The 25,647-nt window shown below is 40.6% G+C and overlaps 1 protein-coding gene across 7 annotated transcripts in view; it reads left to right on the forward strand.

Moving 5' to 3' along the window:
• st3gal3b (ST3 beta-galactoside alpha-2,3-sialyltransferase 3b) overlaps nucleotides 1-21,578 on the forward strand; it is a 46,240-nt gene extending 24,662 nt beyond the window's left edge. For all 7 annotated transcript variants that reach the window (XM_020110181.2, XM_069511913.1, XM_020110197.2 and 4 more), the window contains 6 exons: nucleotides 3,018-3,081; nucleotides 3,206-3,301; nucleotides 3,479-3,665; nucleotides 13,798-13,944; nucleotides 15,463-15,609; nucleotides 18,485-21,578. In XM_020110181.2, coding sequence (XP_019965740.1) covers nucleotides 3,018-3,081; nucleotides 3,206-3,301; nucleotides 3,479-3,665; nucleotides 13,798-13,944; nucleotides 15,463-15,609; nucleotides 18,485-18,574 — 731 coding nt within the window. In that variant the 3' untranslated portion in view covers nucleotides 18,575-21,578. The remainder of the gene's footprint in view (nucleotides 1-3,017; nucleotides 3,082-3,205; nucleotides 3,302-3,478; nucleotides 3,666-13,797; nucleotides 13,945-15,462; nucleotides 15,610-18,484) is intronic.
• Nucleotides 21,579-25,647: the final 4,069 nt, after the last annotated feature.

The raw sequence follows: 25,647 nt of genomic DNA on the forward strand, positions 1-25,647 counted from the left end.
CCTTAACACACTTCAGATATCAAACCAGCACATAATAGCATGGGAAGTGAAGAGATAACATTAACCTGCCTTCAGTGACATGCTGTCACATATTTTCCAGTACTTAGAAGCTGACGGTCCACTGAATGTTACCTTGTGCCCCGGCAAGTTCTCCGCTGTCATACTAACAAATGCAGACTCACATACACACATTGTTACACACAGAGACTCAGTTGCTATCAAAGGAACACTCCCTGTGTGAGTGTTACACCTGGTTTCTGTTTTCTCCACGGACTGCGACGGCTGTAGGGTTTCCCTTTTAGTGGTACCCATGTGGAGAGATGATACGTGTGGATCTTGAATAGAACACCACAAAGGATTCCAAATTGGGAACATAGAGTGGTGGTGGTGGGCGGGAGTTTTATTTTTACTTTTTTATTCTTCCAGGAGGTATCTACTGGAACACATGAACCGTGGCCTGAGAACAGTAAAGCTGTGTTGATTTCTCAGAGAAAAGCCTCTTGTCAGGATGCCAGTCAGCTACTTAACGGTCAACATGTGTTTCTAGTTATATTTTGCATTAATTGTTAAATGCTGCACTGTAAATGAAATTCTCTCTTCTCTGCAGTCCAAAGTGAACTTAGTGACGTCGTCATGTTGCTGAAGAGATTTTCTCCTGAAACTCACTCAGTCCTCTGGCAGATTGAGAGATTTTAAATTGAGATAAAAACACTCAGAATAGACTTGGTAATGCTAAGACATGAGTTTAGAGCAGTTTTGTCTACCTTCTTTGATTCATCTCCATGTTTGCCATGGTGGTGTCTTGAGGTTTTCTGATGGCATGCCAAAACATTTACATGAAAAAAAAAAGTTTGAAATGATAAAAAACTATTCAAAAAAATCTAATCAAACAAATTTACTAAAACAATAAAGAGATTAGAAAATATTCTATTATGTGATTGATTCAGCTTCTTATTTAGATGATTGCAGACTATGCTGGTGTTTTGATTACTTTGCATAGTAATATACTCTTATCCACATCCAAGCTCATGTGATCCCACTTATAATGTGCATATACAGTAAATTATTTTCCTGCTTCATCTTCTTTTTAAGTAGACGTAAGAGCAGATGCACGTTTATATTATAAATCCATTGTCTCCTTTTGTCTTTATTGACATTGAAATTAGTGAGAAAAAATATTTGGTGGAATGTAACTTCTGTAGGTATAAGTTTGATAAGCTAATGAATGAAATCACCACTGTCTTCATTCTCAGCATGCTCAGTTAATGAAGGCGCACCCACCGTTATGCAACTTCACACACAGGCTAGAAGAAACATGATTCATCCAGAGAGAACTTGAAACACATCAGCCTTTTAGTCTACATGCAGCAAGATTCTTCAAATTCTAATAACCTTGATCAATAAATTGCACTCAGATTATTAGTTTTTCACCCTCGTAGGCAGTTCTGAGTAAAAAGCCTGTTCATTGCTGGACCAACAAATACCTTTGTTATCACATGATCTTTTATGTTGTTTAGGCTACACTCTTGTGACACAATGTGTCTGTGTTTACATATTATGCGACTCTTCCGTCGTTCGTCTTTGTTGTCAGTAAGAATTTTGTCATTTCAAGGGTTCCAAGTCGGACTAACGTCTGAGCCTAAAGCCATTTGTCTCCGGCTCTGCCACGAGACATAGTTTGCTGAAATGTTTACCCCGGGTACTTACAACAATTAGCTTCCATGTCATCCTCTGTAAGAGAGTCCTGCCCATTGTGATTTTTCACTTTTCACCCGCTTGGATCCAGGTGTGGTCCGTGCTCTTGTGTTTATGCTGCTCAGGGTGATGCTTGACGCCAGACATCGACACCACATCCAAACAATGGGCTGTTCCTCTGCTCGCCTCTCCACAGCAGTTTAATCATTAGGATCGTTAGCCCAGTGAATGAGGCTGTAATATGTCTTACAAACAGCTTTGAGGCCCCAGTCTAAACTCTCCTCTTCTCACTCTTCCCTTTGCTCTCGCTTTTCCTGGGGCTGTTGCTCTTGGCCCTGCTCGGGTGACTATGTGCTATATGGTGATTATATCACGTTTAGAAGTGAAGGCATTTAAAACACCACTCATTTTTGAACAATGTGTTGCAGGGATACAATCCATGTTGTCCCTCTATGGTGCATCTGCATTACTACAATTGTAACTGATCAAAGACAGTAGCAACTGCAATGGAATCTTCTTTATTTGGGATGTTATGATGGGTGTATTCCAAGTATGAGAGGCCTAAAAATGGTCAAGAGGAGTGAGGAAATATTTGTAATATCTAACAATGGAAGTGTGACTCTACCAGAATGCCCCGTAGAACATGGCAGGAATGTGCGCTATGGCTAAACATCCACATTTCTCGCCCTGCGATCAGAGGGGTGCTGGCCACGCAGGGAGACGAGCTCAACATCGCCCACTTAACCAGGAGAATGTGCTTGTTTGAAAACAGCATTCCTTTTTGAGTGCTTCTATGGGAGAGTTTCTACATACACACACATACCATCCGGAACCCTGTATGTCTGTTTCTCCAAGATTCACTCCTCTCTGTTTCATCCCATCACCACTGCTCCTGAGTGCTGATTGGTCACTCCTTATCTATGACTGAATAAACGGAGAGAGGTGTTCTCTCCTCCAACTGTCTATGAGACCACCTAGATTGTTGTATCTCTCATGGTATGTTGGAGCTTTCAGCAGTTTATATATCTTCCTAAGGAGCAGTTCCCTCAGTTCTCAAATCCTTTTCCCTATATGAGAACATCTAATCTGTGATGTTAAACTTCTGTTCCATAAAGAGTGAGCTTTCAGGACTAATGACCTCTTGCCAGATTATCGCCTTGTCTCATACAGTATTTTAAATGAAGAGATCTTGACACTCTTCTACTTTCAGTGTAAGGGGGGGATCTTGATAAAAAGGGCATTCTTAGGCGATGGCGAAGTGACAACTAATTGTACGTTTTAAATGTCCTCTTCATGATGGTTCTTTGTTTTTTCTAATGCAGAGAGAATCATAGACAGCATTTTAACTACCACAAAAAATTATGGACTTGGAGAGGAGCTGGACAGGTAATCACTGCTACTCACATACATCAACGTGAAGTCCTCTTTTGTAACATCTGTTCTTGAAATTAATTATTTTATATATTATATATTTTTTATATTACTAACCCATGACCCTCCTGCCTTCCAGTCTTAGCTGTAAAAGATGCATCATTGTGGGCAATGGGGGCATCCTGTCCAACAAGTCTTTGGGCTCCCGAATTGATGACTATGATGTTGTAGTGAGGTGAGATAACTCCTTTAAGACAAAGGATGCCATGATTATGACTCGATGAACTTTAAAATGTATAGATGTTAAAGTGGAAATTACATCATCTTGAATACTATATTCTCTGGGTCATGAACCTTAAAGAATCTTTGAGGCATGAATTCAATTCACTAAGTCATTTTTTTGTGTCGGCAGGTTGAATGAGGCACCAGTAAGTGGTTATGGCAAAGACGTCGGAACCAAAACCACCATCAGGATTACCTATCCAGAGGGAGCGATCCAGAAACCTGAAAACTATGAAAAAGACTCACTTTTTGTTTTTTCTGCTTTCAAATCACTGGACTTCAAGTGGCTCAGACAGATGGTCTTCAAGGAGAAACTGGTAAGGGTATATTAAAATCATCGCCTTAAACATATTTAACACACATACACAGTGACACACAGAAAGAAATGAAACTGAGTGGGTGCTCAAAAAAACAAATTGTTGGGAATGAGAGAAATGTCTGCTGCACAACAAAATTAGCCATCCAAGTAGAATATTTACTTCATAAAGTGTTGAAATGTGGCTGAATATCTGAGTTATGCGTTATTTTTAGCAGAAGATGGAAGTTTAACCTCTGATCACATTCTGTACATTACTTTATGTGGAAATGTAAGCCATTCTAGTAAAGGGATAAGGAGGACAACATGAATCTCTGCTATATAATGTGGATGTTTCAGATGGTTAAAATGCTTGTTGCTGAAAGGACAGTTGAGAAAAACCAAAAACTATAGACAAGTAATTTTTTTCTATTTCAGAAAGAGATTTATCTTTAATGTTACATTGCCATTTCCCTGGAGGTAAGATGCTCTCCTGTTAACCTGTTCATTCACATTTGGATTTACCCACACTTATAATTATGAATTAACTTCCCACATAGCAAATCTTTCGGGTGTCCTTTGAAATGTTATGATTGGTACAGTTAAATGACAGGCTGTGACCTGGCCTCTTAATCACAGGGGTCAAACTGAATGACAGGACAGGCTCTCCCTCATCTTACAGAAATTATTCATTTTAAATGCCCCCTGTGCCTGCATATTAAACCCTTTGTCATAAAAATTGCTCTCATAAGCACTTTCAATCACTTCAGTCTCTAGCATTGGTGTGAACTTTTTTTTTGAGTCCATTCAACTGCAGGACAATGAGACCATTTATTAAAAGATCATCACAGAGTCATTCGAAAGAAAGGTAGTTTTATTTAAAAGAGCATACCATTGTTATAACATGTATTAGCCCATTTGATACAAATTCTTATACTTTTATATCTTTGCTTACCATTTTGCATATTAAAGAAAAATGGATAAAATAAATTAATCCTGTCATAGTCCCAAAACGGGAAAATTCACTGTTACAGCAGCAAAGAGGAAAGTCAAAATAGAGACATCGGTAAAAGTATTACGTAAATATGCAAGATATAAGCAAGGAAATATAAAGTGGAAATGATATACAAAATGTTAACAAATATTTATATATACTGTGTGAGTTTTTACTTTATTTAAATGTATCACTTTGGAAATACTATATCAGAATATGGTCATGCTAATAAAGGCCTTTCAATCTGAATTTTAAATGTTTCACACGCACTCAGAATTTAGTTTTTGAGGTTTTAAACATTACTTCAGTTCCATGTAAAATAACATAGTGTGCGTACACATTATTCTGTTATATTAAAGATACTGTACATTGTAGAATTGGACTAAACCTTGCATAAACTGTACAATCCTGAAGGCTTTGTTCTACACATGTTGATAAGCTAAACTCCCTCTTTACAAAGTTTTAGTGCAGGATACCTCTGTCTAATCAGGTAACTCAGAGCTAAAAGCTTATTTCCCTCCACAGATGTGTCACTTTTAGAGACCACTGTAGATTTATCAAATAAAAAATAACGTGAAAACACGGATAAAAAATGAAGCTGAAAGGATGATACATTTATAGTAGGGGATGGAAAGGGCAAGCTGAAATGAAGTAGTGGTGTGAAGTTGGATTAAAGGATGAGAGATTAGAGGAAAGATAGATGGAAAGGAGAAAGTTAAATAGGGTAAAGGGATAATAGCGGAGGAAAAGAAAATGAGCAGTGGAAGGTAAAGTAAAAGGGAGGAAAATAGTTTGCTTGGCTGGCTGATGGCCCCTTCAGCCTTTGATAGGGCCCAGGTTTTTCTGGTGTGTCAGAGGGAGAGGACAGTGGAATTGGCTGCCTGGGATAATTGATCTGGCCCCTGGCATCTGACTCAGCCCTCTTTGATCTGCTGAGGAAGGAAGAATGTTTCCCATGGGTTAAAAATCAGGGAACAAAAAAGAAAAAAAAATCATTGTCTTTTGGTCCAAGCCTTCATGATATGGAAGAAGAGAACTGACAGATGTGCAAAGACCCATGTTTGACCTCTGGAAAGTCCTCGGTTTTTAGTCTGGTTTTATACATTTGCAGAGATTTTACTACCATATAAATACTGTATTTCACCCTATATAAATGTTTCCTTGCCAATTTATTCCAGTTTTATAGTTTATGGCACTGAAGTTGACTCGGTCAAGTATCAGCATTATTATACAAATACAGACATTAAAAAAAAACATAGACTTGCTTTCCAAAAGACCCAAAATCAATTTCAGCCTTACTAGTCCAGGCTTGTTGGCATCCACGACTGTGCTGACTGAGCTGCTGAAAGCCTGTATTTGAGAACGCAAATGTCGTGAGTCAGTTACTCAGAACATTTTCTGGAACTTTTCCTTCTAGCCCCCTTGTTACATTTTCGGATAATGTCAGAGTGAGGTCATGTGAGAATACAGAAGAAAAATTCACAGCAAAAATGCTTCGGTTGTGAACGCATACAACCTGGACGTAAAATAAGTGGCATGTCGATTTTTACATACCGTGAGTCGCCTCGTGTTTCCAGAGAGACGATATCTGTTTACTAGAGGATCGTAAGTCTTAGCAACAACATGAAAGGAACTGAAGTCCTGTTAAAAGACTGTTATCCTAGCTTCATTGTATCTGACATCCACCCACATTGGACTAATGCAGTGGAAACATAAACATGAAGAGGTGTTTATGTGTGTACGTACTTGTGCCTTCTCTGAACTCGGGGACACATTTCCAAAAAACATTGACTCAAATGTTTTTGTACTAATTTCTCCTTTAGTAACAGAAAACTCTTTTTTGCATCAATAAAATGCTACTGACTGGTTCACAGAGTGAAGCTGCATACTGTTGGCTAGGAAGCAGCAGCAGCAAGCTTCCCTCTCTTTGCTCCATCCATTCAGTCAGTCCCTGAGTGAGACATAATGTAACTATGGACGACTGCTTTTATATCTGTCGGTCGAGCAGCGGATTTCTTTGTGTAACCTGCACATTCACAGCTGGAAGGGATGCAAAACCCCTTTCACTATCCTTCTGCGGTTATGAAAGCGGGTGTCTTTCTTCACTTTCTTCTTGAAAAGGGTTGTGGGAGGTACGCAGTTGTAGTGCAGCCGCTGGTGACTCAGTGGTCTGCTTGAATGTCCGGCACTATTTTGGCTTTTCAGATGCCTCCAGCACAGTCTTGGATGGCTGAACCGAATACAAATTAGCAATTTCCCAATCTGTTATTTAGTGTTTTGTATACTCTCACAAACACACAACCTCCCACTCACTCACACATGCAGAGTCCAGATTTGAAACTTTGACCTTGATCTTGAACACATCCTCAGCTTGCATGTCTTTCTCTGAATGTGTTTCACATTTTAGATCAGTGCAGCCTGCTGCTACATCTGCAATTAGAGTGCTGCAGCATCACAAGACTTCCAGCTTCCCTAATTCCTCATTACCGCAGGTATACGTGATTACAACTTGGCTTAGTCACTTTGTGAAAGTCTGACCCCACATATGCAGCAGCCTGGTTGATTGCCCAGTTACATGCTGTTTACAACTGTGCTCAAACATAATTTCCACGATTGTCGATATTTCCTTTTTCCTATGACACTAGTTTCGATTTTTGCCACGATGCACAGCGCACGCTCACGGTTCATGCACACACAGCCAGAGTTGTTTGTATATGCAGGGATATTTTCAAACAGAGCCAGTGAAGGATATACAGCCGGTGGTAAACACAGAGTTCGAAGGTGGAGTGTCGGTGTTCTATCCCTTCTGTTTGTTTACAGGAGCTTTCCCTACCTCTCTACAGGCCAGAGAGATAAATGATGGATGGAAACAACTTGAGAAAAGAGTTCTTCCTTCTTCAATTGAAATATACCCAGTGGTTCTTATGTAGAAGTTTCAAAATATTTGAATAAAGCCAATCTTCTTGAAAACATCTCGCCAGTAAATCAAGTCTGCGAGGAACTCCTAATATAGCCTGTTGATTCATATCACTGACAGATTTCCAAATCAGCTTCTGGCTGGAATATTGTTAGGGAACATTTCTTTTGTTTCACTCTGTATACCAAGTTTGTTTGCTTTATAGACATGTCATTTTAGCCAGAAAAGCCAGTGTAACACAGAAAGTGCTCTATGGGACAGAAGAACAGCTATATGGGTCCTTTTTAAAGTCCCAACATCTGTGCAGAAGCCCAAAGTAGCATGCATACATGCATTCATAAACATTTACATACTTGTAAACATAGATTCTGAACATGAACCAAGTGACTAACATAGTGTCCGGATGTCACTGATTACCATGAGTGTTGTGTTTCGAAAATGAGTCACCTACCTAGCCTGCAATGATTAACACTCAGACCTGCACACTGGGATCCTCTGGTAGTGTGTTTTCATGTGATGGATGTTCGGTAACTGCATATTTATTCAAGTTCAAGGAGGACTCTGACTTGTCAAAATAAGTCAAAAGAAAGACAAATTTGTTTCTTTTATAGTCAGATACCAGCAGGTCCTGCCAGCAGCAATGGCTGTGTGATCTTCCAACATGTCACCTGTTGGTAGCTAGAGGCAAGGCTGCACATTGAAGTCCTCAGGGTCATAGTGTCGTCAAGGGTTGGCACCGTTTTCACTTTTGTCGTCATGGGACTGTGGAGACAAGGGTTTCACACAGCGGATAACCTCAGGGTAAAATAGAAACCGCTGACTGAGGGCAGAGGTCGTGGTATGCGCCAAGAAAAGCCAAAGCATAAGCAAACTGGTGAATGTTTCAGATTCCTATTTGGAAGTGAATAAATTAACCAAAGCTGTTGGATGTAAAAATGTTGTAATCCCCTCTACTGTGCTCCTCACCATTTACCACCTACTCTGGAAAAACTATTTTCCCTTCAAACATTTTTTCTGAAACGGTTCCTCCTCAGTGGAGCACTTATGTGGTGAGACACTGCAACTTGTAAACTCAAAGGTCCGACATGTACACAGTGCTAACGACCTCCAGACAAACTTAATTGTGATTGTTAGCAGTTTGGGGGCTGCCGTTTTTGTTTCTAAATTGCTTTAAGTCTACCTTCCGGAATCCAGGCCACCTCAAGTTGTCCTCTCTATAAACATCAAACGCACAACCACATCCTCACACAGCTACTTACAGGACTAAAGAGCCCAGATATAGTCAAATTATATGATAGCTGCTTATCAAGGAAGCAAGGATGCATCATTCCAGCCATGAGATTGTTGTGAGCAACACTCAAGAACAGGTCATTTAGATTTCAGACATGTTCTGTATCTTGTAACGAGATGGTTTGGATTTATTCTCCTCTTTCCCCTCTTAGTGCACTCCTACACAGCTCTCCACATTTCTTAACATTTCACTCAGTCCTTCAGGAGCTGTAAACGGACAGAAAACTATAAACGGAAGGCTTTTAACCGAGATTTCTTAATTGGGCCTTTTCACTTTTGTGGAATGAAGTGAAACTTGGGTATATTTTTGTTGTGCCTATGTGTTTTGAAAACAGTTGCATAGGAACAGTGTTGGATAGTAATTTCCACATATTTTTAAATGTTGTACATTTTCCATTTTAGTACTGGTCATTGTTCTGAAGAATCTTAGTCTTTCACCCTGCATTACTTTTTCCATCCGTTTGATCCATTACTTCTCTTGGCTTACAGTAGCTCCTGTCCTCACCTGCTGACATTGTCTTTCTAATCCAGTGTTTAGCTTCTTTGGTGTTGGACTGTGTATAGCTGGAATTCTCCTACAGGTGCAAAATTACAAGACAAATACACTTAACCTTTGTGAAGCCTTAGGCATAATTTACACACGTGACATTAAGAGGCAGTACTCAGATTCATTTCCGGTACAGTCTTAACCTCCTTACTATTGAAGAATCAATCATCAGTAACATGTGTTGCACTGTCTTCTCTGGCTTCAAGTTTGCCTCATTCAGACTGACTAAAGAGCTTTTCATACATTACATTCATGCTCAAGCACAGATAGACAACCCAACATCCTAGATATTAGTTATGTGTGGGGATCAAATGTTTTAGTTACTGCTGTAGCAGATGCACTCTAATGTAGCAGCAACCAGTCACTCAGGCATTAAGTGAAGTTAGGATTAATTGTACAAATTTGTCTTCCTGTCCACTTTCCACTGTCCACTTTGATTCCACTCAACCAGGATCTCTGAGTCTGGATTTGTTTTAAAGCTGTCAGATTTATATGCTTTGATGATTCAGAGGTGTGGGACCTTTTCTTGGACAACAGTCATATTCAAATACAAGTTTTCACAAGTTGTCACTGTGGCCTACCTGGTTCTGTTAAACATCATGTGAAGCAAGGGGTTGTGACAGTTCTTTTCTTGTGCTGTGTCATTCATCACAACTATTTTTCTTCCTCATTGACTCATAATCTCAGAAGCACTGCCAAGAACTGTCAGTAGCCTGACAACACCAGGCTTTTACTAAGGGTGCCTCTGTGATTATGGCAACAGACTCATCTCCAGACCAATTCTTAAACCCCACTTGGTACAGTATTGTGCAGTGTGATATTAATCCTTTGGGAGGTGAATTCTCAATTTGGCAGAAATTAAGGCTCAGAGAATCATAATGATTGCAATAGAATTTTGATAGAGTTTAAAGTAGGCTACAATAGATTGTCATGATAATGCATAATGAACTTTAGAAATACAAGCCTAATACAAATAAAATGATGTCATCCACTTGTTGTGTCATGTTTTTCACATTGCCAGTAAAACCTCAAATGAACATAAATGAACATCTAAATGCATTTTTTATATTAATGGTAGAATTTTGCTCTAAATTTGGATGTACAAGTTACTGATGTCAATATCAGGAGAATTGGTATGCCCTACTTTACCTTCTGGTTATGTGAGTCCAACCCCACTACCGTCCATCTCATTGCTTTGCAAACAAGTTCAAGGTTGTTTTCACAGGTGCCTTATTGGAGCACACAGCCTTGTGCACACACTTAAATCTAATAATCCAGACCAATTTAACCATAAAGCTGGTGCAGGAGAAGGGAAACAGCCATTTCCTCTCTGACCACTGCCAACCAGCCAAGCTACACACGTCTGTTCACCTTTGAGCATGTGTGTGTCAGGGCCTGGTGAGTAAGAGATACCACTCTGCAGCTTCCTGTTCTGTCCATGTTTAAATGCTTCTAACGCAGTGCTGTTTCTCTAAACTAGGGCAAACAAACTAGTCTACAGTGGAAGCAACATCCTGTTCCCTGGAGGTTATTTGCCAAAGCTTTGAGAAGTCTTGTGGCACAATCTACCACTGATAGTGCAGTGATTTTCTTGCTTTTAACTATTACCGATCAGAACCCCGAACTGGAAAATCATTGTCTTTGCTGTTGTCATGAATGTGCCTGTTTTTGTGCTCAACAATGTCACTTCGTTGATGAGTCCCAGCCAATGCTGCTACAGAGCGCATGTCTTATCCAGTTTCCAAACTGCACCAAGTTCAAAAGTGCATTTCATTAGGTGTGCAACAATTATCATGCCAAGTGTGAAGCTGATATGATGAACCACTCTCAAGATACTTAAATAGATTATGCTTCCAGGCATTATTTTTTTCAGGTTCTCCAAACATTCGTTAATTCTCTTGAACACAATCTGTTAGGAACAACTTGAGTGTTTTATGAACTTAGACTCAAGGATGCACTGATTAGATTGTGACCTCACAAAATATGTTTTTGGCCATATCTCAAGAATTTGTACCCTAATTTTGACACAATTCTGTCTCACAATGTCTCATCGGATGAAATTATGAAATTTTATATCCAGAACTCAGGAACAGAAGGGGAGGTTGTGACCATATAGTTCACATTAGGTTGGATCCTGAATTGCTGACACCTTGTACCATTGTACCCACCTTGAAACTGGCTGGTTGAAGATATGTGGAGCATTCACATTGAATAATCAGCTGCTTCTCCGCAGCAAAATGCATATTTGAAGCATTGTCTGCTGTCACAGATGCAACTGTACAACTCTATCAGAATCAGCTTTATTGGCCAAACATATACAAGGAACTTTTATATTTTTCTCTGTGTGATGACTTCAAAGTCTTTACTACATTTATTGTAGGAGTCTGGACAGACATTTGTTGTAAACTGCAAATCAAATGGTTGGCAAAGGTTTCAACCACAAAGCAGTAATTCTTGTTCACCCAAATGAGACTTGACTTCTTATCAATACTTTCCTTTTGCATATTTTAATATTCATACCCAGTAGCGACCCACAGTCTTCATTGCTGTGACTCGAGATCTAAATGTGCTGTCTAAGGAATGTTGAGTTTCATCATTAACTCTCCCTGACCATTGCCACAACCAGTGGGATTAATCTGAGTTTTAATTTAGCAGCAACTCATAACAGCAGCCTCCACCCCCTCCCTCTCTGCAGACCTGAATCCTTACATTCTAATTGCTCTTAACATTTTTCAAAGCCATCTGTACTTGTTTTCTTCAAAGGGATCCCCACCCCATCACATGCGTGTCTATGTACATGTCGGGTCATAAGCTGTGTAAAGCGAGGGGTGTGTGTTGTGTGTCATTAGCTTCTCCCCTTCCTAGAAATAAAGAAAAAAATGCATTACTTTCTTTATTCAGCGTACACAGACGTGCACACATCCAAACAGCGCTGCTAAATAGATTCCTGGCAAACACAAGCTGTGTTGACAGGAGAGATGAGCTGCTGTTCCTGTTGCAGCTTGCCGAAGGCACAGAGCTGGGCCCGCGTTCAAAAAGAGCCGCCACTGTTGAAGCCACAAAGCCAGCAGACTTGTTGCTACTGCCTTTGCCAACACACACACATACACCCACTCACACACACGGTCCTGCATTGCTGTATTAAAAGCAACCGGGCGGGTGCTTCATTATTTGAACAGGTGATTCCCCTTCACATCTGCTGACCCCTTTGGATTAATGCCTTTTAGGAACTCTCACTGCCAGGCAAGTCAATCATGCACTGCTAGTTCGTTACGCTATAATGTTGTTTACCATTTGATGTAAAAAGCTGTCTGGTTTGATAGATGCATCATTAGAACTAGATTATGTTCAAAATTGTCTTTGAGTTGAGCAAGTGTGTTTCATTAGAGTTACATCATTTTATTCAGGTGGAGCTGTGGGCCTGTCTGACAGGTTGCCCTGGCGACTGATGATGATTGCCCTTTTCAAAAAGACCTGAGGTCTCGCAGAACACCCTCGGGTCAAGGTGCTATTGGGACCATTTCCTGTCAAATGCCACATTTAACCTTGGATGTTGGATTGCAAAACCGTTTTTGGGGTTTTTGATTTCCCAACTGCATGTCTGTTAGAAGAACATCTATTAGAAGCAAACTCGTCCATCAAGCCTAATCATTAATGCCATGTGCAACTTTTGCACTCTGTAAAACTCAAAACGCAGCAGGTTCTGACAAGGTATATCAGGATATTTAGGGAAGAAAGGAAAAAATCCTGCTCCTGTGTCACTGTGTGTGTGTGTGTGTGTGTGTGTCATCATGAATTTCCTAAAACTTGATCGCCAACATCATCATTGGTGTTGTCACCTTGATAAAACTTTGTTTTCTGACTGACTTACTAAATCAGTAGGACAAAAACATATATAGTAATAACATAAGAATTTTTATTATGTTTAAATATATGAAAGTGAGTAAGTGAAAATAATACACAAGATGCTCTCTGATTATTTAACCTCAGAAACCTTTTTCTCTGCACACGTGTAACTTAGAAAGAAGGACTGCAAAGCAGAATCTTCTGAGCACTCCAGGCCGGCTGCACCCCTCACCCACTGCTAGACTCCCCCTCCTAGGGGTCGTAATTATCGATGTCCTGTGAGCCCTTCACCCTGACTTCACCAATTAAGAGACCCAAAAGCCATTTCCCTAATCAGTGCTAGTAGGGGTCTGGCTTCTGGTTGGCTCCTGTGTTTTATGTCAGTTACAGAGGATAATCTCACTTTGATGTTGACGTGGTAAATCGTGGTTGGCTGTCCACAGTGGAGGTGTCATCATGTGAATGTGTGAATGTGTTTTATATGACTTTGATCTTATAGAGGGAAAAAAACTGTCCAGTGTTTCCGACTAATGTATAATCTTCTCTTTGTGTTTTCTCAGAGGGGCACAGAGGGTTTCTGGAAGTCGGTGGCTCACTATGTGCCTCGTGAGCCGACCGAGATAAGAATCCTGAACCCCTACTTCATCCAGGAAGCTGCCTTCCAGTTCATCGGCCTGCCCTTCAACAATGGCATCATGGGCAAAGGAGTAAGACACAAGCTATAATATTCTACACACATATCAATACTGCAAGATTAGATGATAACAGTACTGTGCCCTGATTTGAACAGTAGCCTCTGTTCAATAATTCATGGCAGGAAAAATACAGACGTTTTTCTGAAAGTCTTTTAAAGCTAGGGTTGGTAAGTTGTTTAACTTTATGTTTAACTTATCTGTTGAAATCCTCTTCACATCTTAATAAATACACTTGTCTGAAAAAAAAAAAGGAATTGGTGTCTGTGGCCCTCGCAGGATGATAAAAAAACACGACCAAGCATTTCATCCGGACCGAATCGAATGATTCGCCTGCGTGCAACCTGGTCATGCTGTCACTGCACATGACCAGGGAGACATACATTGCTGAAGTAGAGACAATTGCCAGAAGTTAGTGCGTGAGTCACATCAAAGTTGGGTTCTAGCAGTATTAGAAGTTGATGTGTGCACTTTGCTCATGAGTCGTGTTTGTATGGACCTGAGAAACACAAGAACATTTTATGATAGAAATTTCAGTAGGTGGTCACAGACCAGGGCAGAGAGCAGAAAAATACAAACTCAACACTTCAGAGTGCAGTGATCTGTTGGTGGGTAGGGAGGGAATATTATTAGAGAAATGAGTGTATCACTGCAGCTCTGCCCTCTGGGGCCACCAGAACACCCCTGCATGAACTCCCCCCTGCAACATGTGTTCAGCATGTGGGCATCTGGCGTGTGTGTGAGTGTGCGTGCGGGTGTGTGTGGTCATGTGTGTTTGCGACTGGGTGCAGCGTTGTCTCATACAATACAAGCTGCAGAGTTGTATGATTTGGTGCATTCTTTCACTACAACACCCTCCTGTCATTCTTGCGACCATCAGAGTGTATGTTTATTATGTACATGAAAATGAATGAGGAGGTCTATTTATCATATAAGTGTTTATGTCGAGTGTGAATGTGAGTGTGTGTGTAAATTAATCTGTATTAGAACACGCAGTAGGGGGTTGGCCAGCTGCTAGTTCAGCACCACCTACCCTGAGGGCTGCAAATCAGGGTAATGGTTTTAAATGGGGCCTCCCTCCACTCTTTCTTCTGGACCTGCTTTTTTTTCTTCCAACACACACTAATTTTTCCTCTCTCTCGTTCTCCAACATCCACACACACACACACACAAACACACCCATACATCCCCTATACCCCCCAGATCTCTTGCAGCCCAGGGCAGTTAGGAAGCACAGTTCAACCCTGTAGATCACTGTCGTAGCAGGGGTCTGTAGGGGTCGTGTCTTAAAGGTAATAGTTAATCACCAAGTGCTCAAAGTCAGTTAGCAGCGGCGCAGCAGAACAAAGACAGAGGCATAAATGAGGAAGGGAGGCAGATACACTAGCGGGAGTGGACATCTGTCTCAGAATAAGCTGAACATGTTAATACTGCATGTGTCAATATTGATGTCAAAATAGAACTTTATTTTAATGTTCCATGTGTGTTTGTATTGTAATGATCTGACAGACTGTGTCTCTGCTTTTACTATAGAACATTCCAACTCTAGGAACAGTTGCTATAACGATGGCACTGCATAACTGTGATGAGGTGGCGGTGGCAGGTTTCGGCTATGACATGAATATGCCCCATGCACCTCTGCATTACTATGAGACTGTCAAGATGTCTGCCATTAAAGAGGTGAGTGTCTGAACATCTGAAAACATAACTTATTTCACTACAAAATTGCCTGATTTTCCAATGAATGTGTGGTTAATAAAGAATATGTGAAGAAACATATTACTAATATTTGTTGAGGATGGCCACCAATCCTGTGGAGGATGAAGGGGAATTGAAATGGCTTACAGCCAAAGTACATTCACTTTCTTTTTTGGCTGATGGTAATATTGGTCCAAGAATTGTGCATGATTTCAATTAATCTCTGCTTTAGCAAAGATATTTCAGTGTTTGCAACATTGCCTCTGTGCGGCCTTCGTAGTCAAATGTTTTATGTTTAAATGAAGCACATAATGAGAAATTAAACATTTCAAAAGTGTGCTTTATTATTTTGCTTTAAAGGCACTTTAAACATGGGGGGAATTATACTCAAAACAAAAAAAGATTCAGTGTGTTAGATTTAGGTGAAAGGGATCTATTGTCAGAAATGTTATATAAAAATAATCCTAGTGATGTTTTCACTAGTGTGTTTCATCTAAATTGTAGATATTGTTTTCTTTACCCTTGAATGGGCCCTTTATTTTTAAATACTTTATATGTAAATCAGGAGCAGGTCCTCTCTACAGAAGCCACCATGTTTTTTTTTACAGTAGCCCAGACAAGACAAACTAAACACATTTTTTTAGTTTTTATGACAACTGAAGGCTTCCACAGGTTCTTTCGTTCTCTCCTGTTTGGAAGGAGAGGGGTATTCAGCTGCAACATGCAACTTCACCACTAGATGTCACTAAATTCTACACACTGAACCTTTAACTAAACTGAATCGGATTATAAGAGGAAAACACAATTACAAATATTTGAAGTGTAACATCCTTCGATTGAAGCACTGCTACTCTTTGATTGGTCGCTTGAGCAAGATGCTTCACTGTTGTTTCACTGCATGGTTTGAAAAAGCATTTTCGAAGCGCTCTCATTACGGACCTCTCCGCTCCATCAGTCAAGTTCCTCTCTGTGTTTACACTAAAACCCAGTGGAATCAAAGATGTCACCCGTGTGCTGACGTGTGTAAACCATGAGCTCAGTATGATGATAACCTTTGTCTAAACTCCCCCTGAACCTTTGGTATTTATTATCATCTTCATCATCAACATTGTCATCATCAGCCACACATGGCTAATTAAGGGGAACACTTTAACCGCTGCCAGTGCCTGGGGTTGTTTGATTTTCTGGGGCCATGCGGCAGCTGAGCGGTGAAATCATCCACTTTTATTCCAGTACTTTGGAGAAAGAGCTTGTTTCCTATCTGGATGGATGGTGTAAAGCTCCACAGAAATCCTATAACACCTGCTGTGGTATAAGTTCTGTTCCCACAGCTAACCACGTTTAAAATGGATTTAATAATATTACTATTACTACAATTTAAATTGATAATGGATCAAATGACTTAACAAAAAGTGACAACCACCTTACTCCACCTCTTGGTAATTCCTGTAGTTCTTGGTATCTTGAAACTTATTTACTTGGTTTTACATTCTACAACTTCAATGTTGTGATTTTTCTCTCACTGCTGTCATCAAGTTTGCAGCAGTAATGTTACAGACAGGCTAGCTAGCTAAGTTGTTATTCAGTCATAGCATCTTGTAAAGCTAAAAAGTAGCTACTAATGTAGATGGTCCTGGTTCTAGACCCTATTCTTCCACACTACTAACAACTCCCCTGTTTTCTTGACTTGTCAGTTAAATTTACCAGTGGTGAAACGTTGACATTATGTCAAACCCTGTCCCTGGTCTGCTCAAGCAGATGGTGGTGGCATTTGGAAATGTTCTAATTCACTCTTACAGCTCTTAGCAACTTTTCACCCCCCAAAAAGATCTGAAAACCCATTATAAACTCCTTTTCTAGCACCAAACAGCAGATAGACCATGTTGGTATCAAGCTGGTGGATACATTACATTTTATAACTCCTTCTCCACCTACAAACATGGACATAGGACTTTTGTTGAATTGGTTTTTTGAACAACCTCCCAAATCAACATCCACCATGTGGATGCAGTATTTCGACGAATTTAAAAAACGTAGCTGCTAATGTAAATGCTACATTTCTATTTCTTCAACTACACTTATTAAGATTAACCTCTGTTCCTGACTTGAAAACAAGAATTGACATTGTGTCAACACTTTTGTTCCTTGGCCTGCTTGCAGAGATAAGCTAAAGATGCTGAAGACTAAAGAAGCATTTTGCAGATAGATCTCCAAAGACGTTTTTCTTAACCTCAAAAGAAAATAAAAAAGGTATACATTTGTAATTCAGTTACAGTTCATGATTTTAACTGAAAAAAGGTTGATTTAAGTTGAAAACATTGCAATCATGTTTCTGATGCTAATTTCAAATCAAACTGGCTCATTGTCCCTTGTCAGCCATCACACAGAGATATGTTTGGAGGTTTGACTCTGAGCCAGTAGAATAGTCTTAAACTAGGTCTGGCTCCTGCAGGGCCCAGCCTAGCTTGCTGCAGTTATTTTTTTCATTTATTTTTTTACTCTTATTCCCTCCTGTATATGTCTTCCTCCACCCTTTACCTCTTTCATTTCCTCTCTGTTGTTCTTCAATTCTCAATCCCAAAGCACCATACAGGAACCAGCAGCTTGGGTTACATGTTGACCCACTGGACAGAATCCTCCTAGCACAGCAGGGAGGAAAACTGACCCAGCGTGGCTTTACACTTTCAAATGCACACCTACGCATTCAGATACTGGGAATATGAAAACCCCAAACTAACACACTTGTGGCTCAGTGCATATAACAATGCTTATGTCATGAGTGCTGTTAAGTGTTGTCTTCCTACGTCTGCTGTGAGGTTGTAAAACTGATTTTTCTTTTCCTCTGGTTCTCCTGCAGTCATGGACACACAACATATCCAAGGAGAAGGAGTTCCTCCGCAAACTGGTTAAGGCCAACGTCATCACAGACCTGACCAATGGTATCTGAGTTTACAACCCACCTACAGTCTCCCTCTGCCTTTCCCAAAAGACTTACAGATCAGGAAGCTGGGAAAAGGATCAACCCAGGGAGAGAAAAAAACCTTCGTATTTGGGTGGCCTGCACACTGCCGGGGGTTTTATATCAAATATTAGAAAATAAAATGATACAGGAGGGTTTCTGTGGAGAGTTGCACACATGTGCCTTCTGAACCAAAGACTCCTGCTGATTGAAGCGGGGGTGGCGAGGGGTCCCGGTGAGGACTGGATCTGCCTTGTTCCTGTCTCACCATAAGACAGCCGCAGAAAAAGCTCCACCGGCCCCCGCACTCCAACGTTTACCACTTCACATCACTTAATTCGCTAGTAAGAGCAGAGGTGACATGTTGACAAGCAGATGTCAGAAGTTTAGCTTGACTTACCGGCTAACTTGACGAAGGGACAGAGGAGAAAGGAATAAAAAAAGAGGACTGTCACAGAGATGAGTTGAGTATTAGCAGTGCCAAACGTACCTCGTACAGGGGAGAGGTCGCCCACCTCTCCTTTTTGCTGCCTGAATGTATTCACTTTCCTCAGTGTAAATATCAAAGATTTTTACTGTGCTTTTTAATGAGCTGCAGCAGCCCCCCGCCCCACATCTGCCATTTGTCCATTCAACCATTCAACCATTCATTCATTTACCTTTTTACTAACAGCAGATAAATCAGTGAGGGTCACCTGCCACACAGACTGGTGTCACTTCATTGACATAGTATTGAATTAATGTACAGACTTCAGTTTCTGAAGTGTTTTCTGTAGAGAGATTGTGTTAGTGACTCATAACCAGGTGCTTGTTCAGTTGACTCTGCACAGAGGAGCTCTGTTTGGTTCCCTGATGTCTCATGTGGCTGCTTGGTTTAGGTGTGAGGCCAAAAGTAAGAATAATAGAGATAAATGACTTGAAAGTGTTAATTAAAACTAAATTTGCTGAATCTTAATTTAGATTTTAGCTTTTATGATGTTTTCACCTACAATGGATTGGAACCACACATAAGGACCAATACATATTCATTATTTTCTTCATAATTATTTAAATTGGTCAGCCAGCTCTGGCAGGTGAGCCCTGAAGTCAAATCTGGACACTACATCTCTCTCTCCTCTTTATCTGTTCATTACCACCATGGTACTGTCTTCATCACTTCATCAGCTGAGAGCTTCAGGCCGCAGCGGAGACATGCAGCATTGTAACGTATGTGGTGTCCGGTCGAGGAGGGCCGAGACTGTATGTCAGACCCCTCTCCCAAACCACCTGTTGCTGCAGACTTTTTTGTTCTTCAGTAAATGGTGAAATCTTGGATTGTAGAATATTAAAAAATATATATATATTTTTGTTTTTAGGGTTAATTTTAATAATTTATTTTGTTACAAAGTCCCAGTGTGTTTTGGTCACAGGCAGGCCTGCTTTCCATTGTTTTTGTTCAGAAAAATGCAAAAGGTTTGAATTTGTGTTTTGATTTCACCACCATGTGCTTCCTCAGAGACTGCATCTTTAAGGGTTGTGGCAGAAGCAGTGTTGTGATTAAATCCACCGATTTAAATCTGTTTTTAATTGGCTTAGTGTTAAATATCGGCAGCTCTTTCTTTCTGCCTGTCGTTCAGCTCACGTTAATATAATTCATTACATTTTCATGAAGGAGGTGATAAAAGCTGGGTTTGATTATAAACAAACGTGCCAATCAGGCCTTTGCTATTTGCAGAAGAAGGTTTTGCCACGGGCTTTTCAGTATTTATTATTTGGATTTACACACAGAACACATTCAGTATTACACAATCAAACATTTTGTTTCTCGTGTTCTAACTTCAAAAACTGTGAGAATGTCACATTATATATTTTGAAAGAGTAAATCAGCTTTACACATTGATACTGCATTTTAATTTTTTTTTATTCTGGTCAAATGACAAGTCAAAGAGGGTTATGCGCAAGTTCTGTTTCTACTTTGTATTTGGAAGTGCGTATTTACTGTACATCGCATTCACACACAAGTTAGTCTCCAATACTGTCAGTCAGAAAGCTGCTGCTGTTACATCTGTTACATTGCTCCATCGCGTCTTCCTTTACTTGATTACGTTTCCACAAACACTGCTGGGACCGTCCAGCCGCGTGTCCGACCCAGTCCCTTCAGAGCGGTTCCACTGGGTTTGAAGAAACGGATCATTATTTGGGGATTTTTTTCTTTTTTTTGTGTGTGTGTTTTGGAGCGGTAACAGAGAACCGCTGACCATTGCACTATCATGAGGCGCTCTCAGTGCCTTACACCTCATCACCTGGAAACTGTAGCGTGTGATTCAAGAAAAGCAACTGCAGCTGATTGGGTTTGTAGGATCAGCTCCAGGTCAGGACGGGTCACTCCTCATAGCTCTCGTGTGGGACCAGTCCATTTCATATCTGTACTTTATTAGGGTAAGAAGACTGAAAGCCCCATACTGGTGGTTCTGTGTGTTTTAGCCCATAATCGGAGTATTCGTAGTGAATGGAAATGATAGGAGACCAATCAGGCAAAAACTTGGAAGGCAGATTACCAGTCGAAAAACTATATATTATCTTGTGGGAAATGGTAATTAATAATGTACAATATGTGCAATGTAGGCTAAGGTGCCTAAAACATACCAAGCCACCTGTATGCTCTATAAAGCTTTGAGACTAAGCAGATCCTTGTTTGAAGTGAACCCTTTTCTCTCTCTTTTTTTTTTTTTTTCTTGCAGTAGGTTTTAAAATTTTAAATGAATGCTGGAGGAGTTCAAATAGACTGGACCCAAATCGCCTCTTCTATTAATCTGTTCGTAATAAAGCAGAATGTATTAGCTCATCGTATTTATATACTTTTGATTGTTTTTTAATTTCATTTTACATTTCACTATCATCAGTGGGAAAGTGAGTGATCAAAAGTATTACTGTTTGTTTTATATATATAAATATAAATATATATATATATGGCTTTCTGCAACTCCAACTCAATAAATACGTTTGTAATGGATATTTGCCTGTGCATGTTTGCATCTTTCGATTCTGTCGAGCAACTTGGATATATTTTTCCTCGACAGCTCAACTGAGATTTTTGTCTTGTTGTATAAATATTTTTCTGTACACTGTGAATTTTCAGTTTATATAGTAAATATTTTTTGATTTATTGAGATGACTTTCTGTTTTTATCTCTTCTGACAGGCGTTACTTTTCATCCTTGTGTTTGTCATAATGTGAGTCCGCTGAAGATAAGTATCCCTCAGAGTCACAGTCCAGTAACGTTATAGTGGACGGGGCCCTCACGTTAATTCAGTGCATCAGATATTCTCCAGTCTGTGTCACATTCAGAGGTGAAAAACTGCAGGAAGTGCACAGTAAAGATGAAGGAGGGTTGCAGAAGGGGATTTCCTCTGGTGCTCTGTACTCTTTATCTTCTACCTGCAGAGCCAGATGAAATCATTTTTCAATCCTCCATCCACAGGACTTCCTCTCTAATGTAATCTCCTTCTCTCTTGTGTGTTTATGTCTGTCTCACTCTGTGTCTCTCTCTGACTCTTGCTTTTCTCTGCTCACCCACTTCTCTTCTTTCCTTCCCTCATTTTTCTCTATTTTGCTGTCTGTTCCCATCTCTGTACCACACATTTCTTTCCCTTCACCTGCTCAACTCTGAGCTGGATCTTGTTTCATTGTTGGAGCCCACAGGGACCCATTCAGAACCTGTTGTGCACGTGCACACACACACACAAAACCCAGACTACTCAGCTGCAGCCGTGAAACTCTCACTCACTTTGACAGACCGCAACATCACCATAAACCAGAGTTCTGCTAAGAGCATGGGAGAGCAGGCTGTCCAGCTGCTGTAGGTCACTGCTGGTGTGAGGTGAGGGAGGACAAAATCCTGAGGGCCCTTCAAGCACCGCTGGACGGTCCCATCCTGCTGTTGATGGGCTGCCAGAAACTTTTTTGGCCCCCACTAGTCACACCTCACTGGTGACCACCAAAGCTCTGGCTACTCTGACTCTGCAGATTTCTGACCTCCGCAGGGTGGGATCGAATGCTCCCTCCCCTCAGCAGGAGGATATTTGCCACTGGGGATCTCCCCCCAAGGCAGCTGGCCTTCTGGAGGCGGTCGTTCCTGTTTGTCCGGCAGACAGGGGTATGAGCATGCCTGCACCTCTTCAGCCGACGGGCCTTTTATTCTTGGCGACAGGTTCCCCGCCCCGCCTCCTCTCAGTAGGGTTGGAACGGAGAGGCCATGACCTCCGGGCCTGAAATTTAAACTCCTCGTAAAAAGAGTTAGAACGGGGAGAGAAAACACCCATTCAGACAGCCATTTTTTCTGTGTTTACTTAATGCCGGGTCAGCTGAGATCAGGGAAAACAACATTCCCTTCTCCGCACCATGTCCCACATTCTGTCAGTCTGCCTTTGTGTGTGTGGATGGGACACACCTACAGGCTGTCATGTACCTGTATCACTGCAGGGAGCTGAGTGTTTCTGCTTGTCCTGTCACACTCTGAACTTGAAGTGTAGCGATGATCATTTCTGGCTCATTAGTGAATATCAACAAAGTGGTTTTCAATGGTTTCAGAAACGTTTCAAAAATTCCATTGTGATTTTCAAGGACAGCAAGTCCCTGTGTTCAAAAGTTTCTGGTCGTTTCTCAATCCTACACAAAGAAGTGCCCCGACGCAAGAAGAAAATCGAAAACATCTGTGAGTTCAAACATCTGTACGTCCAAAAAAAATTACACGACTGGGTCAACTTTGTGGTCTTGAGAATGAAGTATGAGGAGACGGTGCAAATGCATTTCAAACAACTTTGATATGTGGTGCATGTTGCAACACCTTGCTCATAGTTGGAGTCCTGTCAGGATATGACAATATTTTTCTCATTAATGTCAATACTCCCTGAATTTTTTGCCACATAACAGAAAGAATTTGGTGTCTCCAACAGCTGTTTTTTATTTTTCATTCATCTGTCCTTTATTTTATTGATTAGCCAATACATTTGATGAATTATTTAGTCTACATAATGTCAAACAATAATAAGAAAAAGTCTCAGAGGACAAAGTCTAAAACCCCCTGAAAATTTGGTTGACAAAATAATATCACCACAAACTTCACTGTACAGCTGTTCAGGAGTTTTCAGTCATATCACATCGTCTTTATGAGCAGATGGAGTTTCTTTGTTATGAAACTGTAGCTCTTCACTTTAACGACTTCTTGTCCGTAATGTTGAAGGTTGGGATTCAAATCACTTCTTCATCTGGGAAGTGGCTGCCTCTGGAGCTTTCAATCATGTCACATGATCTTCAACCGCAGACAAAGTTTGCTACTAAACTGACCTGGTGGTGAGATTGTTTGCAGCTTCTGCTTCCAAGCTCAAGAGTCAAGTTTAAAAATCAATTACAAGCCAACGTGGATTAAAAATGCGAAGTTCTACAATTCCATGAAAACTGGGCATCTCCATCTGCTGATGAAGACCATGCAGGAAAAAGTTTTTGCTGTGCTCAAGTGACTCAGCATTTTTAACATTTATGTTGGTCCGTCTGTCAGTCCGCCTGTCCACTCCTTGGATCCAGACTTGAATATTTCAAAAGGTATGAATTGGATTTTTTTTTGGTACAGTCTTGTTTCACAAGTTGTGAATAATGATCTTGACGATGCTCTGACAGTTTTGAGTCCAGATGAATTTCAACTAGAAGGGCTATGTGCCAAAAGTGGGGAAAAGTCCTGCATCTTTTTTTAAACAACTCAGAAGGTTTAGTGGTTTTTCCTTGGCCCATGCCACACCCTGAGATAATACGTTTGGAATTGCCTTCACTTTTCTAGCGCCATCATCAGGTCAAACCTGTATCTGATACAACCATAGGCTTTATATGAAGCTGGACAACAGGACAGCTCACTAAAGCTTCTCAGTCACCCACTGGTGCCCTGCTACAATATAGATAAACCCTGCCTCCTCCATGTCAGTGGATTGGACGTTGACAATAAAATGTCAAAATACACATCAAAATATTTTTTTGATGTGTCTGGTGGTCTTATCACACTGATGTATGGTATGATAAGTGTTCATTTTCTGGTTTTAATCACTTATTTAATGCTATGAAAATGGGTGAAACATCATGATTGGTCAAGCCGTGTTTCGACAGGACCTCACTACCAACTCAATGAAAATCCAATGACATTTCCTTTAGCCTGAGCTGTACTTTAAGCACTAGTTGTAAAACATAGGCATGCTATTACTAAAATAGTGAACATGGTTAACATTATACCTACTGTATGTTACCATGCTGCAATTAGCATTTAGCTTAAAGCAATGCTGTGCACAATTTGGCTCCAGTCTCTCAGAGCTGTTTGCTTTTTTTTTTTTTAAAAAAGGATAAAATTACGCTGTTTAATTTTTGATCATTCTTCCTGTCATTTCAGACCATGGCCTCTGTGAAGCTCCAGCACTGCTGCCCTCTGCAGCTCCCATGTTGTGTGATCCATCCACATAATAAGGCTTCTAATCATAAAACCATGTGCCGACACCATGCTGTTGGATTTGTTTGTATGCACAGTGATAGAACAAACCTGGAGGACGCCTGCAGGAATGCAGCTTTGAAATGCTCTGATGAATTATAAATTACTGCAGATGTATTTGTGCTACATTCACTTTTTGAGCTAATGTGGAAACACGCAGTTATGCAGTTCAGTTTTTCGCTCCTCCTGCTACAGTACGACTCTGTCCCACACATTTGTCTGGGGTGGTGAGGGGGGGCTTTGGACAGTGTGCTGGAGCAGGGGAGTTCCCACTTGGAAACATGAAAACAAACTTTAAAACCTGGAGGAGACCCAATAAAAGAAAGTCACCTTTGGGTAGAGAGAGAGCACAAAAGAGACAGAGAGAAAGGTCAAGTGGGGATGGTGGTGAACTCTTTCTCGAGAAGAAACCAAAGAAAATTTTAATTAAAAAAAATTATTACAGTTTTACTGTCTTTAACATCTGGAACAGTCACTCTCCTTTATTCCTCTCTGTTTCCCTTTAGCATCACCACCCAATATCCAAATCACCCACCCTTTACCTGTCAAGCTCTGG

The sequence above is a fragment of the Paralichthys olivaceus genome, chromosome 16 (assembly GCF_024713975.1).
Source record: "Paralichthys olivaceus isolate ysfri-2021 chromosome 16, ASM2471397v2, whole genome shotgun sequence".
In the NCBI taxonomy this organism is placed as follows: domain Eukaryota; kingdom Metazoa; phylum Chordata; class Actinopteri; order Pleuronectiformes; family Paralichthyidae; genus Paralichthys; species Paralichthys olivaceus.